The sequence below is a fragment of the Pseudopodoces humilis genome, chromosome 9 (assembly GCF_049639895.1).
Source record: "Pseudopodoces humilis isolate 2021_Gansu_Grassland_sample_001 chromosome 9, ASM4963989v1, whole genome shotgun sequence".
Lineage (NCBI taxonomy): Eukaryota > Metazoa > Chordata > Aves > Passeriformes > Paridae > Pseudopodoces > Pseudopodoces humilis.
The window spans coordinates 11,329,868-11,347,878 of record NC_142208.1 but is presented as its reverse complement, the minus strand read 5'-3'; the positions used below and the strand labels follow the sequence as shown (position 1 = coordinate 11,347,878).

Genomic DNA, 18,011 nt, shown 5'->3' with positions numbered 1-18,011 from the left:
TAAGCCTGTGGGGCAAGATAGCAGTAGCATTCATGTGCATTGATCACAGGTAAAATGACAACTTTCTGCTCTAAAATGCTGCTCATAATTTAATTTTTAAAAAAATGCCTGTTCAAGTCTGCTATCCCAAGTGTCCATATCTTGCTGAATTGCTTTCAGTGCTCAGCAAAACCAGCCTTAGCCCTCCTCTTAAAAATGGGACCTCATGTCTCCCCATGCTCTGTGCTCTTCCTGCTACTCCCAGGCATAAGAGAAGGGACAGTCTGATAATTATTTGGAAAAGGAAATGCAGAAAGCACAGGACAAAGTGGAAACAAGGTAGAGACCAAAATCAACTTAAACAGAAAATATTGGTGTGGTTGGGGGTGTTTAAATACAAACAGACAGCAAGAAAATAATTTTTAAGGTTATCTGTGAATAGCACCATGGAAGAAAAAACCTAACTTTCAGGAGACTAAATATACCAAGGAAAGACTAACAAACAGGCTTATGGAAAGAGCACACAGACGTTTAACTGTTCAACTCTGTTTCTCAGAGCAGCTAAGAAAGCAGCATTGACCAATCTTTGTCCGTAGCAGGTTTTGCCTTTGCCTTTGTACACTGCACAACACAACCTACTCAGAATAGCTGTCATCTGCTTCACTGCCACTGAAACTATGAAACCTCTTACTGACTGGTGTGGAAACTGAATGAAAGTTACCTCAATACTCAAAAATAGTTTGTTCTCTATCAGATCTTTTTCCCTGAATCTTGCTAGACCTCTGTGATATGTGGTTCAAGGAAAGATCAGAAAATAGTTACAAGTTATGATAGTTATATAAAATATTCTGTTAGGTAATCACAAACAAGCATATTAGAAACAAAGCTGTATTTAAATGTCTATTTAACTTGCACTATCTCATCAATATGCTGATGAAAATCAAGACAAGAAAGGTTTATACTTTATAAAATCTATGTTAGTTTCTCCTCGGGAGTCCATCACAAGACACCTTTTGTCCCCGCTCCTGGCCTCCCAGGCCCTGAGTCAGCAGGTGAAACCCACAACTTCAGGCCAAACCTCCTCCTCTTCTCACACTTGCCTAACTTGTGGTTTCTTCCAGGTGCAGTTAAAGATTAAAGGGCCAGGGTCTTCCAGTGAGCTTTTCTAGGGCTTATCTAGAACACAGGTACTGGCTTGTCTCATGTCGTCTGTTTGATTTTGGTGGGGTTTTTTTCCCAAAAATAACAATTGAAAAAAACCTCTTCCAGAACAATGTTGAAAGCATTACATCAAACACTCAAAAGTTAAGGAGCTTGAAATTTGACAAGAAACTTGAAAAAAGGTTACCCATGCAAATTTAAAACAGCCCTCTTCTGTCAAGATACATACAACTGGGTACTGCCTATTTATTTTTCACAGGGCTGGTGCACTCAAGGGCACTCAATAAACAATGCAGCAGGATTTAATCCAGCATCTGTGGGCACACCACCAAGGACAAAGGTGTTGAGGCACACATCAGTGGTTGAGGTGAGTATGGAAGTGCAGGGCACAGGTGCACAGTGCCTGCAGAGGTGATCTAGCCTTGCCTAGCCCCAGTAGCATGGTAGACTAATATGGATGCTGCTGACATTCCCCATCTAGTCCCACATCGTTCCTCAGCTGTCTTGGCCTTGCTACAACATCAGGATGCTGGCCTGACACCACCAGCATGATGTGGCCACATCTGACTTGGTTAAACTGGAACATAGACTCAAAGCCTTCACTGCACAGAGCCAGCTCTCAGCTGAGAACAGCTCTAAAATGCTTAGCAAGGCCATCTATCTCCTTTCCAGTGATGCTCCTCATCTTGGGCCTCTGTACTAACAAGACTGGCAAAAGGCAGCTTTTTCCTTCACTGAGAGGTCATTGCTCTGCTGGAGAAAACTGCTCTTTTTGGCATATAAACTTCCCCTGGAGTATTCTGTAAGTTAGTTCAGCATGTGGCTCTCTAGCTGTCTCTTCAGTGGTGCTGCAGATGCACCACTGTCAGCTGGCTTTGCTGCTGCAGTTCTGAGATTCTCTTTAGTTACAAGACTTCAGTCATTGTCACTGGTAAGTCCTCAGTCTGTAACAAAAGTGATGGTGGTGTTCCTGGTGCACATTATATTTCAGGTGAGCTTGTTATGGCTTATCTTCTGTGACATTTGCACAGCCACTCTGCGGAAACATTAGGTATTTCAAATATGAATTGAGAAATTCATCCTGTTCCGGGGTTGGCATTTAAAAACTTGTGAAAGTGTTTCTACAAGTTAAAAAAGTACCTTCAAACACTTTCCTCATGTTTTAAGTATGCTTACCTCTTGAAGAAAACAATCCACCTTTCATTCAAGTTAAAGTTCATTAGATTTCCATTTATATGTAAATTCTTGTCATATGACATATTCTTTGTTCTTTCTGCAGCTAAGATGATGAACCTCATGTTACATGCCCTATAAATTGGACCACTGAATGAGTCTTTCTTAATTCACACTGGAGCTGCTAGGTAAGTTGAACATCCTTAGATAGGTTGCTGCTTAAACTATGTTGAATCTATTAAACTCTATCACAAAGCTTTCCAATTTCAATGTGTGTGTATCTACATTTTTATTAACAATTTCACCTCTTTTTATAGACTGTGTCACCTGAGGTGAAGAGATGTTAAAAATGGATGCTGCAATAGAAAAATAATTATTAGCAGTTGTTTTACTCTTAAACCAATTGACAAGGACAGCATGTCCCACTTTGTCTTAAACATTCTCTTGCTACAGCAGCTATGTCTCTATTGCTCTCCTGTAAAATGAAACTAACTTTTTGCGTGGGGAAAAACGGCATATAATGGTATCTGATGTACAGAAAAGAGCTTTGAAGGGATGCTTTGGTTTTTTTGCTCTGTAGACTTTTGTAGACTTAGCAGACTATCTTTTGGAAAAATATTTTAATTGCCTGAAATAAGATAATTTTGCAACTACATGAATGACATTCATTTCACTGCAGGAAGAGCATAATATACGTAAGACTTCACCTCCAGAAAAATTCTAAAACCTTCTCCTTTTTTTTAAATGCAGGACTCTATACTGGAGAGTAAACCACTCTGGTTTACCCTCAGCTTTAAATGATGCTGTCTCCACAGCTGCACAAAATCTTAGCAGTAGCTTTTTTCCTGCTTCCATTCTGTGCTCAAGGTACACTTGCAGGATTTCTTCCTTTCAAGCGTTTTTTTGGAGGTGGAACTGACAAACAACAAATACCAGGTACTGGTGCTTTGTAAACTCAGTGCTATCTACCATAATCTTGTGTGATCTACGTGAAATAAAATAATCAGGACTTCACTAACTCCTTATATGAAGTAAGATGCTTGAATCTCTGTTTAATGATGCAGTGGTTCAATTCAGAGAAAAGTTTAGAATTTTCCATAGCACAAGAAACTTGTTGCTGAGTCCTAGGTTGGAGCTAGCGCTTGAAAAGCCTGAAGGATTCAGTCAAGGATTCAGTCGAGGATTCAGTCCTTAGACACAATTAGAAATCAACTAAACCTACTGCACTAGTGTCAGTGTTTTGCCTGGACTGGCTCAATCACTTAGAGAGAAAACTAACTCCGTTTGCCAGTTCATTTTCCATAAACATCCCTGCTCTGCAGGTGACTTCCAGAAACTTGTCCCTTATGCTTACAAAGATTAATGTGTGAAGATATTACATGTTTAAAACACAGCAGTAAACTAAAACTTATCACACAAACATCTTAAAAGTTTGTATTCATTTCTTAAGATGAGCTCTACTTTATTTGAAAGCCAAGACTGAAACTGTAATGCAAAGTGCATAATAGGTGGTTTTGTTCACAGATCCCGTACCAGTGGCTGGTAATGAAAATGGGGACACCATCCATCAACTAGAACATTGGATTTCCAGACTGGAAGGAGGTATTTTATCTGTCTTTACTTTCTGCTGCTACTGGGTTAGTGCGGATAGACCAGGTGGGAAAAAACTGTTTCTTAGGAAAAAGGCAGAATTTTCTGCAGTTTCACTGCATTCCTTTTATATCTTCTTCACTGGTATATCACTGAATGAAAACTTTCAAATGGGGGAGGCGGGAATTTGAATTTCATAACTAGTGGGAGACACCTGGATAACAGCTCTGAAGTATGGCAGGAATATGCCAGGTTAGAACCCCTGCCTATGAAGAGCTGCTCCACGCACACCTTGTGCCCTCAACAGACAAACACTAAAAACATACCAAGACAATCATGACCAGATCAAATCTAAGATCCCACTTACTCAAGAATGTTGGTATACTTCAAACCACCTCAGTCTTATGGAGAGTCCCAAAGAAAATCATATACTTTTTAAAATACAGAAATTCTTTCCTTTCCTCATTCTCCAGCTTATGTGAGTCTCCTGTTTCATCATCTGTGTATTTATGTGTTTCTTCCCTTTCCCCCCACTCCTAATTTTCAAATTTCCTTGAAATCTTTGATTTCAAGTTCTCCTTTTCTTTACCTTTACCTATGTTTAATCTAAAGTTATGGAGCAAAATAACAGGAGTCAGAATTGACAGCAAAGTGAGCACAAAACAACGTACAACTGTTTAACAGCTTTTCCTTCCTCTTGCAGTCCTTCGCTTGAACAAGATGATAACAGAGTCTGGAGGAAAAATATTTGCCACCAATGGGAAAAAAGCTGATTTTGATACTACAGTGGAAAAATGTAAAGAGGCTGGAGGCTCTATTGCCACTCCAAGGAGCCCTGGCGAGAATGATGCCATTCTGTACTTTGTGAAATATTTTAACACCTATGCCTACCTTGGGATAAAGCAATCCCTTATTCCAGGCAAATTCCAGCTCCTGAATGGTGCTCAGCCAAGCTATACTAACTGGTATTCAAATGAACCTTCTGGCAAAGGGGAGGAGGAATGTGTGGAGATGTACACTGATGGCACTTGGAATGACAAAAAGTGCAACAAGAATCACCTTATTGTCTGCCAGTTTTAGTGCTTCCCTTGCTGCTCTCTGGAATATGCTTCCCTGCCACTTGTATCTTCATTTGTAGCTAGTGAATTTAGATAACACAGAATGAAAATATAAAATTTACTCTTTCCCAGTTTAATTTGTCTTTTAAACAAAGGTCAGCCATAAAGAGGAAACTGTATAATGAAAGCAATGGCCATTTTGTCTGTTTTGTTAATCATTGCCCACCGAGTGTCTTAATACTACTGCCTAAGGGTTCCTACTGCTGGTAGCCTGCTGATTTACTACAAGATCAAAAATTAGAGTTCTTGGCCGCATATCTGAAGTGACTTGCAGCCACAACATCTTCCAGTACCCATGAACCTCTATGCTGTATTTTGATCCCTTCCTGTAATTTTCCCCCACCAAAATTCCCCATTGCAGACACTCTGCTGTTGCCCAGCCCATGTTGTTTTTCACCCTTACCCCCAACAGGTGGCCTGAAAGAAGACACAAGCAGTGCTGCTGCGGTGGCACAGAGCCATCCCCCTAATATTTCCCATTGGAAAATTTCAGCGTCAGCAGGTCTTTAGCCTTCATGCACCTCAAAAGTGGCAACCAGAAGCCACCTGTTTAGCAATTCCTAATCCCTTTCCTGACTAAAAGATGTAGGAACACAAAAAGACCAAGTTCCCTGGAAGAAAATATATGGGAGCCAACAGGAGAATTACTGGGCCTATGTGGGTTAGGGAAAATCAAATCAAATACAGAGCCATGATGAGGCCAATTTTTTTAGGTTATATTATCATGAGATTCAGATACAACTAATTTTGGGCACCACCAAGGTGCTTGTCAGACCCTCACTGGGACTCCCACAGGGCCAAGGTTGCCAGATGTCAAGTGACTTGTACTCAGCATTCATTGCAGAAGCTGCTCAGTCTTCATTGTCCAGCTTAAGCCAAAGGATTAAGATAAATCCTTCTAGGCTTTCTTGCTTGAGTCTGTTCACCTACTGAAGGTGAGAATTCCCCAGGTTTATATTCACAGTTGTGCAGTATAGCTGCACACTCAGAGATGTCTGATTTGGTTTTTTTTCCTTCCTCCAGGGCAGCTGACCTCAACACAGTTTAGGCAATGAAGGCTCAGCATCAGCTCCGTGATGTGGTGCAAAGGCTGGCTGAGCACCTTTGGATGCCTCCATAAAGCCAAATGCCTGACTATCAGTCACACTCATTCACACTGTGCTAGTCCCAGCTCGGCCACAGAAACCTGAGCAAGGACATGTCCAGCTCTAGAGCCAGATCAGCTTCCCTCACCCTCTGCATGACAGGGAGACAGAACAGGTATGGAAAGTAGCAGGGAAGGGAAGGTGTGCTCACAGCTCCTGTGAACCTGAGGGCCAGCAAAGAGGCTGCTTGGAACCTTGCAGCCGTGCAAATCACTGTAATCCCAGAGCAGCAATTTGCCATGCACAACATTACTGGCTTAAATTCAATTACAGGATTATTTTGGGCACATGGTCTCACCACCTGCTCTGTGACAAGGAATGGGTCTTCCTGGCCTTCTTTCAGCCCTCTGCTTGATGTCAGGGGCTGTGAATCATTCTTGCTGTTATTCTCTGTAAACTAAGCTGCTTGTCTTTTAGGTATTAGGAAAATTAATATGACAAGGTTGGTGTGAAACCAAGACACCTTTCTGCTTGAACAGCCTGGTGCCTGCAGGTTCCCACCTCCACAGGTAGATTCAATTCCTCCCTCCAGCAGTGTTCAAATCCTTCATCACAAAGCACACTAAATAGGACCTCGTTTCCAAGAGCTATAAAGTTACCTCAACATATGCAAAGATAAAACTTTTGTGAGCAAAGTCCTCTTTATCCATGCATCTGTTTGGCATGAAAGGAGATCTACAGGCTGTTAACAAATGCCTTATTCTGGACAGCACAGCCAAAGTATAAACTACTGAATCCCATATCATGTAAGATCTAGATAGACTGCTCTGTTAACCCAGATGAAAAAGGTACACAGAGGGAAAATGAGGATTCAGGAGTCCATGTGGCACTGTTTTACTTTCAAGTTATTCTTACAAACATTTTACAGCTCACCAGTATCTGTCTGCACCCATCAGCTCACCTGCCTAGTCTTCAGCCTTGCGTGACTCCTTTGTGAAATTAACTCTGCCATGAGCACAAGGAAACAGGATCACAGGCATCATCTCATGTAGTAATTTTCCACTCATCATATTCCAATAAAGATTAAGAAATTTACAGTGATTACCATCAGCCTGAGAATGAAGCTGGACACACAGCCCAGCACCACCAAACATTTAAAGCCGTGGTAAGTTCTTTTTATTTTATCCTGTTAATCTCCAGGGGATCACAGAGTTATCTCAAAATTAAAGCTATTTTCAGGTGTGTGAAAGAAAGCAGCTACCTTCAGTGTTAGTCTAATGAAGATGTGCCACAGCAATATTCCAGCACAGCCCCATTTGTGGGCTTTTCCCCTGTGGGCTCCTAGTGAAGAGATAAAGGACTTTGTTCCTCCAAAGCTGCAGATGCCCTATTGAGATGCTGTAGCTGCTCATGGGACTCGGATGAGAACACAAAACCTCAAAGCAAATGTTTGTCACCCTGCCTGAAGCTGCCACCTTCAACAACCCTGCTGACAGCAGGCAGGTCTAGAAACAGCAGTCTTGGCCTGAAAGGCAGTATTTGGGCACTGAATTTGTTTCCTAAATGTGAATGAGAGGGCTGTACAGCATTCCACTGATTTGTAAAAAGAGAGGATTTCCCGAGGCTAGCAAGCATTTACTTCAAAAGCTGTTTCCTGAAACATTTGTGAATATATTTTAGAAGCTTAATCCACCCTATCCTAACTTTAAACACTAGTTGTGCTTTTAAAAACTGCCACTATTTGGCCTATATTTACTAGTACTTGTGAATATTCTGGACCAGCCAGCATGCTGACAAGCCAAACTGTGATATTCAATTTTCAGTCAATGGTAGGCACTTTCCTACTTTCAGTTGTAGGTCTAATAGTACCACCACTAGAAATAAGCAAAGTTAAAATTGTATTATTCTGAAGACTTAGTAAAAGAACAGGATAAACAGGTTTCTTGGAAAGCAACTTAACAAGGATTTTGATTTTAGCAAGATGAAATATTAGTGTCAAATATCAAGAGAGGTGGAAGTCACTTTGTCAGGTTCTGAGGGGAAAAGTGTTACTGATTCTGCCTTGTACAGTGGAAAACAATTTCTCCACCCACCCACTCCCCACCAAGAATTGTTCAGGAAATTGTTTTGAGTCCTATAAAAACATCCATCATGTGAAAAATTATTCTTAACAGCTGTTATTTTCTGTGAAAATACCCTAGTTAATATTTTTTTCTGCTTTGGAAGAAACTGAAAACCATGTTGATGTTTGTGTGGGTCTGAGGTCTAAAGAGACATCCCTGCACTCTGAAGCTCTGTACAGCCCTTTGGATGTGTCCATCCCAGCACAGACAGTCCCACAGGCTTCACTGTTCGATTTTTAAGGCAGGCTGCAGTTTGGCCTTCACATCTTCTCTTGTCGAGAGCCAGATGCAGCAGTGTGCTCAGGCAGGAGGGCCACTTCTCAGGGCCTGGGTAGTGCCACCTCCACAGCATGGAGAGGAGCTAGAGCTGGCTTAGCAAAGCCTCTGAAGAGGTTTTTACATGCACTTCATATAACAGGTACTGCAGCAGTCTGAGCGTGGCTGTGATTTTTCAAATGTTTAAATAAATCTAAGCTGTTAAGTAGCGAGTGGGTTGTTGAATAGACATAGGTGGAAGAGAGTTGGGTGTTTGAGCAGCTTGGATCAGCAATAAACTTAGGGGCATCAGCCTTCATACTTGTGAAGGCTGCACATGCTGTCCATAATAACCCATCAGAATGAGTTACTTAATAAGATTACTTGTGAGTAAATAAGATGATTTACAAGGAAAACCCAAGTGGTTTTCTGGTGAAAAACGAGCCTTTATTTTTCACTTCAAGCGGCTGTCTCCTGAAGCAGGCTGTGCGTGTCAAGAGCCAGCTATCCCCCTGCCCTGAGCAGGCCGCGGCCAGGGCAGAGCGGCTCCCTCGCCTCCTCGGGAAGGCTTGTGCCTCTTTAAGAGCACCGAGTGGGAGGCGGTAGAGGCACCGCTGTACAAACAAGCTCCCGAGCACCCTGCGGCTCTCACCTGAGCCCGGCACAGCCGAGGGGAGCCCGCCCGGCCCTCCCGGGATGCGGCCGGCAGATCCGCTCGGGCCCGGGCCAGCGCCTGCCAGACACCCCGGGCCGCTGAGGAGGTAAGAGCGGGCACAAATACCGATACCTGCTTCCAGGGAGCCAGTCAGGAAAGACAAAAACCCTCCACACAAACTCAACTGCTCTGATGCCTGTCTAGAAAAATAAGGGGGATAACTAAAATACTCCTGGTTTGGGTGAAAGGTTGTCAGAGGGGAAGATTTGAGGAATGTAGAATTCCTATTCACATAATTAAAGTGCAAAATAGTTTGCTAAATTGTTAGAATTATGTAAGTGGACTGCATAAGGCAGTCCTTTACTCTCCTTTTACAGTTAGCACACCTCCAGCTCGTATAAGTTTATTCAAAAACATTTAAAATCTAAGTATTTCAGAAGAGGAGATGTCTTTGACTCAGATGTAGGTATCTCCTTACTGCTACACATTCAAGAATCAGAAACCTAACAGACATGTGCCACACTGTTATCCATGAGAGCACAAAACCATCTTTTCAGACAAAATAAAAAAATCTGAATTTATAGATCCAGAAAAGTGTGATTTAAACAACAGCTGAAAAACTCTTCTCATATTTTTAACTTTCATTGTAGTCACCTGATTACAATTACTTTTGGAAGCAAGGTGAAACTAAGGGCTTGATCAGCTTAATCCCAACAGTTTGCTATGCTAGTTCTGTCTATTAAATAGTCTGTCTTCATCACAATTTTGGTTTTAAAAATCTTCCCCCAGGTTTCATACATTTAATTTCTGAACCCAAATTTCACATTAAAATACCTTAAGCTGGATTTGTATCCTACAGTGACTTTACTCGCTGAAAGATAAATACAGATTTGACTTAAAAATAATCAGACTAAACTGCTGCATGCCTTATGCTGAAATCCTTTAGAAAATGAATACTGAAATATTTTAATTAATACTTTAGTTACTTGTAGAGGAAGATATTTATAACAAAAATATTCAGTGAAATTTCTGTTAATATTTTAATGATTCTAAGTGCTTTCATACACTTTTGGTTTGAAAGGTTCGACCCTCTAAAGACCAAAGTAGCATTATTAGACCTATTTTTAAGGTTTTACACAGTTGAAATGAAGCCTTTTCTCTAAGGTACTAAACTCATTAATTTGATTTCTGGTTCTTTCAGGAGTTTTTAGTGGCAATTATAACTTGCAATGTAGTTATCTCTCGATCACCACCCTCTTTTCAAGTCCATCACTGTGCCAGACATCCAGGTGTGAGAACTTTTCCTGCTCCTGCCGTTTGCTTGCTCTGTTTGTACCACAGAGTCAGGGAAGAGGCAGAGGAATGAATTCCTTTGCTGCGTTGCACAGGGTTATGGGGCACACTGAGGACGCTGCAGCAGCAGCCGTGACCTCTTCACAAAACCAGCCAAGGGGAATTATCTTGGAGTGTTAGCAGGAAGCTGGCAGTAAAGTTAGAGAACAAGTACGCAGTAGCACTTGTTTTCCCCACTTGAAGGGCAAATATTTATATCACTGAGTGGAAATGAAGCAGAACAAGTTCGTTGTTGTTGGTTTACCCCTTTCAGCTTGTTCTTCCTCTAAAATAAGTGTGTGCCTGGGAGAAGAGTGGTCACACCTCTGCAACACTAAAATTTTCACAGCTCCAGTTGTGCTAAAGCAGCTGGGAGCCTGTCTTTGTATCTGACGGAGCAGCTCTCAGGTGCAGATAATAAAACCCCTCCCCACATAAGCAGCTACAAGCCCTGTTTGTAGAAGATATTGGAAATTCAATATGGTTCATGTGGTTTTATCTGATATACTTAATAGCAGAATCTAGTGGAATTGCTGACCTAATAATAAATCAAAATTTGTATGAAGATATCACTTAAAATCAGTCTTAAATATTTCAGATATATTGTTTTGTACTTTATACAAATTTTATATGGTTTTGTACTGTTGATTGTGTTTTTTAATCCACTCTAACTGTATTCATCTCTACCAAAGTAAGAGCTGAGCACCGTCACTTGATTTCACAAAGTCTTTCACTGACATTAAGTGCTGTAGCTACTAACCAGAATATCTGCTAGAAACAAAAGAAAATATAAATATTCACAGATATAAAACAGACCTTGCAGACATCAATCCATTCTGCCATTTGATGGCTGCACTTACAAATTTACTGAGCTCCCAAAGTTTTAAAACTTGTTTTTCTATTTCCAGAGCTCAGGCAGTAGTACTAGATTTGTGACTTTCCAGGCAAAGAGTAAAAATTATTATATGATAGCCAATAATTCTGTAGTTTGGAGGCCAATAAATTATCTAACTATGTGCTAATTCAGTTCAACTTTTAGCCCTATGCAAAATTCAATTTTCAAAGAAACCACAACCGAGAGCAAGTTACAGGCTGGGAGGCTACCAACTCCCAAAAGCATCTTGCTCAAGAAAACTTCTCAAGTTACAATAACTAATGTTACTGTAAGATTCAGAGGGTTGTCTTGAACCTTCACACTTATTTCTGTAGACTGCAAATAAGCCTTTTTTTTTCTAACAGTATTGCTACCTTCAGCACTTGTCTTCATTGGACATTGAGGAAGTATCACTGTGTGATAGAGGGATAAATATACCTGGGTTTTTGGAAGGTTCTCCCTACTGTTAGTATTCTAAAATCAAGATATCCATGTGTAATTTGGAGTGGGCAGGGGGAAACAAGGTTAGCAGAGAACAATAACTGCCTTTTTAACCTATGTTCATAGCTAGCAAAGACTACGTTCAACACAGCAAGCAGGAAAAGCATTCTTAGTTCCAGCTGGCTGGAAGGACTGGGGTGGATTCCTTGCAGGGCAGAGGCCCCAAGGCAGCATCCTGCCCATCCACTCCACTGCAAGACAGCAGCAACACAGAGTACATCACTGTCCCCCTTCTATGTGGTTTTGCTCTTTTTCCTAATAATCAAAAGGTAAGGCTTCAAATCAAACAGTGTTTTCTGGCTTTTCTATATTGCAGCAGGCCATAAGCCAGCACATAGCACATCAGCTAAAAACACTTAAAGTATTTTGTTTCCTGCTTGTACTGCCCTCTGCAAGAGTTGTGTGTCATGGTCTTCAAGTATTGCAACTCAAAATTGAATCTTTGCTAAGATAAAGGGAGCAGCAAAGCAATCCACAATCTAGGATACATTTTTATAGGGTCTACTTTAGATTGTGTTAAATATATGACATTAGTGAAGAATATCAGCTTCATGTCCAAAATTATATAAGTTTATACTTGTTTTCTCTGGAGGGTTAGAGGATAGAATTGTAGTTTCACTAAGAAAATATTCTGTCCACTGTGCTAGGATTAAGACACCTTTAGCATCCAGAATGGTCTTTCAACTGTAGTACAGAAAAAAACCCACCTCAATTTGTGTAGCCTTCAGGCAAATCTTAAATGAAACATTGGAAATGGAAGGTACAATCACAAATCACACCTCTAATAGGCCTCCTTTTCCTCCCCTCCCCAACTGCCTTATTTTACTGTATAATTCTCTAAATAAGTCATTTATTGCATGTCATTCAATGCATTCAGCTCAAATCTTAGCAAGCGCCCTTACTCATCTATCCACTTCTTAAATTTAGTGATAGATCTATAACAAACTTCAATATAAATTATTTTTTTGGTTTAGAGACCAGATCTGACATGTTTATTCATTCACTGATGAGGATTTTAGTTGAGAAAAAGAACTCCCAAAGCTCCAGTGACAGTATGCACTTATTCTAAAGACTGTATTTCCAGAGCTATGTTTTGGTTGACCACTATTTTGACTCATTTATGTCCTCCCATAATCAAATACTGTGTCCCTGTGAGAAACAGCTCATTAATAGAGCAGTCCCAGGCAGACCTTTTACAGCTGTGCTGGTGAGGATGGGCTGGCTGAGATAGGCCTGCAGTATTCAGAAGGGCACTGAGTCCTGGCCTGCAGCCTCTGCTGGTTGCATAGCACCACAGCTGAACAGCTTCACTTGGCAGTGCACCCATGTTCCCTTCAAGATGAGTTCTGCTTTCATTAATGTGCCTTATTTTTTATTATCTTACTGAAAACGATGTATATTGTAATACTGACTTATGACACAACCTTTTGTCACCGCAGCAGGGTTGTTGCATTCAGCCCCCCAAAGACCAAAGCACGCTGCATATTGTGCCCTGAGGCTGTGCAGCACTCACTCAAGCTAAGAAAAGCCTTAGGGCATGAGAACACAAGTACAAGAAAAGTTTAGAATAGGTTAATGCAGAACAAATAGACACTTAGGAGACTTTGTGTAACACTTAGCATGACTTCCTCGTCAGCAGCAGCTTTTCTAGATAAAACAAATGTAGCCAACAGCGCCAAAAGGTGAGCAAGGCCCTTGGCAAATGAACTGCTGCTCTTACAGCCTTGAACTGCACATCCTCAAATCCTCAGAGCTGCCTCAACACTATCACAGACCTTCCCATCACTTCCCAATTGCATCTGCCATATCATCCTCACCGAGGGCCACGGCAGATGGAAACCCTGCAGTGCTCCCCCCACAGTCCCAGGCAGGGCTGCTTTGTCCAGCCCTGGTTTCACTGCCCCAGTTTCACTGCTCAGGTACAGCTGGCAGGACAGCAGCTCCTGATCCAAGAACAGAAATGTGTTATGTCATCTCCACCAAGGGATGAAGGAGAGGGGTATGTGCTCAGCAAAACCCACCTCCTCCTCTTCAAACCACAACATTTGCTTTCTCAGCACAGGAAAAAAGCAGAGCCTTCCTTCACCCTCAGCATCCACTCTCTCTTGGGGTCTCTATTTCTTACACAGATTGGTATATAGTCCAGATGAAAATCACTGGGGGTTTGTTTTGTGCAAAAATACCTGGTGTGACCTTCCCTCACAGCCAGGGTTTAAGGAAAGGGGCAGTGCTCCGCTCTCACCCCCACCAGATCTGGCTGCTGGCAGAGCAGTGGATGCTCTCAATGGATTTTGTATTTTTCACCCCCAGATCCTGACACTGGTGAGGAATCAATAGAGCAGAGAATGGGGACAGGGATTTCCCATGCAAACCGTGACTGAATTTTCAAAATAGGGAAATACAACAAACTGAGGGGGGGAAAATGAAGGGAATGAAACAACAGCAAGATTTGAAACAAAAGCTAGAAAACGAAGCAAAAGTAACAGCAGCAAGAGCTTTAGAGAAGATGCTTGACAAAGAAAAAGGCAGGAAAAAAAGGACCACAAAGCAAGTCAGAAATGGAGATATTTAAAGGAGTTAATTGACAAAGATATTCAAATTAGCAGACAGGAGGCTAATGTAGCTTTCAGGTGTGTGGGATCTGACAAAGGACTGGCAGGCCTTATGACTTTCAGGTGTGTGGGTCCTGTGGAAGGAATTGTATTGAACACTGCACTCCTTAAGACACCCCTATTAACAGCCAACAACCCGTGGCATTCCCTGGGCAGCAGCTGTAGGCAGCAGTGAAGCAGCACGAGGAAGCTCCCTGAGCAAAAAAATAATCCCTCTCCAACACAGGAGAATAATTCCAAAGGCTGCCAGAGGAAAGGCCAGAATATCACAGAGCCTGATGGGCTTTGCAGCACAGCCCCTATCAGCAGAACTATGGTCAGAGCCCACAAACACACACAACATCAAGCAGCTGTTTTATAGTTTGGGTGAAAACAGACACAGAGAACAACCCACTTCAGGGAATGAACCTGGTGGGCAGCATTCCAGCTCGAGTCACCATCCTGCCTCAGGTATGTGGCTTCACTGGTAAGAAGAGAGCAGCTGAGTGCTCCAGGCCCTGAGCTAGGGGGGCTCCAGCTGCAGCCCCTGTACTTTTTCTGTCATTGTAAGATTTGAGATTACTCTAACTAGAATGTGACACAGCAGCCAAGGTGAACTCCACCAGGAGACTGCTAATGGGTAGCTAGGCTTCATTAATGATATCATGGCCTAAATCCTCCAAGATTTGTTATCAGACATATAGTGACTCTCCTCACAAACCACAGAAAAAAAAAATAAAATAATATTGAGCTAATTGTAATTTTAACACAGTCATGTACACAATTGCTGGAAATTATTCAAATTTTCTACTTTCCTTAGACATACATATTCTATCAACCCTGTTTCCATCATCATCTTTACATAAAGGTAAGGATTTAGTAACAGAAACCTGGTAAAGCACACGCTTGGACAAATCTGAGGCATCCTCTGGTGAGTTGTAGCCCCAGTTCCCACAGTGTAGGCAGCACTGGAGCCCCTTAGAGAACCTCCTCATTACTGGTACAAGGGGTTGTGGAGAAAAAAAACTTCATCCCCTGGCACCTCCTTTTATTCACCCACTGTGCAGCTTTCAGGTGGGTGGGTCCTGGAAGAGGACTTGCAGTCCTGATGGCTTTCAGGCTTGTGGGTCCTGTGGCAGGAATTGAACACTGCCTTCCCTAGGACACACCTGTTAGCACTTGACAAAATCAACATGATTTAACTCCTTCCTAAGCACCCTGCTCTTTCTAAAGCATTACACATGGAAAAAGATAAAATATGTATTCTGATGTATATTTTCATATTTCATATTTTGCATATTGCATTTTGTATATTTTCAGTTCAATTTCCTGTTCTCCTTTCCATCATCTTCTTTTACTTTCATCCTTGGCTTTGATACATGTCAGTATAGTAATCATTTTGTGCAATGATGCCCTAAGTGGGAGAAGAGGGTCTTAGAAATCAAAATTTTAAAGAGAAAGGCTTCCCCAGGGGTTAGGAACAGTGCTTTAAGGTGGACAGGGAGTCTCATACCAGCACCAGCAACTGCAGCTGAGCCAAGGGGGAAAGGCAGCCTGATGCTCTATGGAGGCTCCTGTGGGCACAGAGAGAAAGAGGAAGAGCTCTTCTGGGGTCTGCAGCCCAGGAAATGGGTTTATTCTTCAGGCTGAGAAAGGAATAGGCCAAAGAGGCTGACGCCCCTATGCTGGCTAAAACAAACACATCCATTCAGACATAATTCCTATTTGCAAATAAATAATACAGCATATTTTTTGCTTAACAGCTTCAGACTCTTGACATGGAGGAAATGATGGTGGAAACAATCCTGGCTCCATGGGAAATCCTGCTGGTCATTTTTGCTGCAGTGCTGGTAATGAGTTTCCTGATGCTGCTGCCCCCCGCTGCAGTGGTGATCTGGAGAATGAAGCGTGTGCCGCAGATTTCACTGCAAGGCTCGGTGTGAGCCACTCCTGCTGCACCACCTGTGCCCTGAGGATGGTTCACAATGATAACATCTCTCAGGATCACTCTCACTACCTGTGATCCACCCAAAAACAGTGGGTCTACCAGTCTGTTGCTACTAAGTTCCTGTGGAAAGAGAACGTGTGTGTTTTTGTCGTCATGAACTGCAGCTCTCGGCACTTTGCCTTCCATTTTTTGGCTGGGTTGTAATTACTGTTGTTGGCTCAGTTCCTAGACTGAGTTCTTCTCCTGTGTTATAATGGACTGAAAGAGAAGCAAGGATAAGGCAGCATTGTATTCCCTTAATTAATATCAGGAAAGCCTCCCTCTCTATAGTTATACTGTAAATATTAACTGACTGACAGGTGGACTTATCAAAAGCATGCAGGATACTCTGGGGAGGCAGTAGTTTAGTCCGGTTGTATTGCAAAACCTAAAAAAAAAATAAAATTTCAGAGAAAGGTACAATAAATAAGTCTGCCCTGCTTCTGTTGTTTGATCTGAAAACTTAATGGTTTAAAATGTTCTTAAGTTCTTCCCTTCTATATGAATTTTCCTCTCTCCTCAACCCCCTAGTGCTGGAATAAAGCCTACCCCATCCTGGCTTTAGAGCAGAAGCACGAGGAATGGTCCAATGCTCAGACAGTCCAGGCCAGACATCAACAAGAAGTTAATGCAAACACACAGCAGCCATTTACATGAATTAAATTATGCAAATGTACTCTGGGAAATAACATGATTAAATTTTCTTTAGGTTTTAACTGTGTCATATGAGCTTATTGAGTCAACTCCCTGTCTCATATATAAATAAGAACTCAGGTGGTGAGAACAGAACAAAACTTCTCTGCAAGTTTTTGAAAAACATCCCAGCAGCAACCCAATCTCCAGCTTACTATCAGGTTCATGACAGATGATAATTAAATCTTTCCAACCTAATTCTTCCACTTCACTGCGTGAAACTCAACTATGACAATTTCTGACCCACAAATTAAACAGTTTCTGTTAGTTTACAGGCTTGATTTCCTCATTAAATAAAATATGAGTGACTTTTCTTTTGTTGTTTTCTTTGGAAAGTCACTAGAATAGATTAACAAAATTGAGAGAAAAAATAGGGTTTAGCACCAGTAGAAAAATTACGCTGCAAAGTACTCCAGATATTTTATCTGAGCATCGGTTTATAATGATTTGTGTGGAAAGACTTCAAAACATTATAATTTCATTTGATAGAGATCATTTGTTTGCCAGAAATAAATAATTTTTTTTAAAACCCCAAAAAACCGCAATGATTCAGAACTCATCGTTTTTCATTAAGACTACAGCACTTTTGTCTCCAGCACAATGACTTAAATTATTGCCACATGGTTTATAAGCAGCCAAAGCAGCCACCTTATCCCTTTCCTGGTGTAATTGTCTGCTCCACTCATTGTCATACGACTGTCTGCTTCTGGGCCCTAAAGCAACTAGGGTTATTTATGGGGTTTTCTGCTTGTAATGACTCGATTCTGAGCCTGGCATATAAGTATGTAAATATATATATTTGAATCATTTATCTGATTAATGAGGTAAGGGTCAATCTTACATCATGTACCACAAAACTGTGGTAGTGACAGAAATAGGGAAAAGGTGAAAAAG

General features: G+C 41.5%; 1 protein-coding gene and 1 long non-coding RNA gene across 2 annotated transcripts; both read left to right on the top strand.

Moving 5' to 3' along the window:
- The first annotated feature begins 2,419 nt into the window (after positions 1-2,419).
- LOC102107349 (pulmonary surfactant-associated protein A-like) lies at positions 2,420-5,152 on the top strand. Its single transcript, XM_014250163.2, has 4 exons — positions 2,420-2,501; positions 3,064-3,249; positions 3,838-3,915; positions 4,607-5,152. The coding sequence occupies exons 2-4, from the start codon at positions 3,111-3,113 to the stop codon at positions 4,981-4,983; spliced, it is 594 nt and encodes a 197-aa protein (XP_014105638.2). The 5' UTR covers positions 2,420-2,501; positions 3,064-3,110; the 3' UTR covers positions 4,984-5,152.
- Positions 5,153-9,106: 3,954 nt separating this feature from the next.
- LOC148183771 (uncharacterized) lies at positions 9,107-17,896 on the top strand. Its single transcript, XR_015773257.1, has 3 exons — positions 9,107-9,245; positions 11,913-12,115; positions 16,201-17,896. It is a non-coding gene; the product is annotated as an uncharacterized LOC148183771 (long non-coding RNA).
- The last annotated feature ends 115 nt before the right edge of the window (positions 17,897-18,011 follow it).

Excerpts from the sequence above, each read along its gene's own strand:
- LOC102107349 (XM_014250163.2), top strand. The coding sequence starts at position 3,111 with ATGATGCTGTCTCCACAGCTGCACAAAATCTTAGCAGTAGCTTTTTTC. Across the intron at positions 3,250-3,837 it reads TGACAAACAACAAATACCAG|ATCCCGTACCAGTGGCTGGT; the intron begins GTACTGGTGCTT and ends TTTTGTTCACAG. Across the intron at positions 3,916-4,606 it reads GATTTCCAGACTGGAAGGAG|TCCTTCGCTTGAACAAGATG; the intron begins GTATTTTATCTG and ends TTCCTCTTGCAG.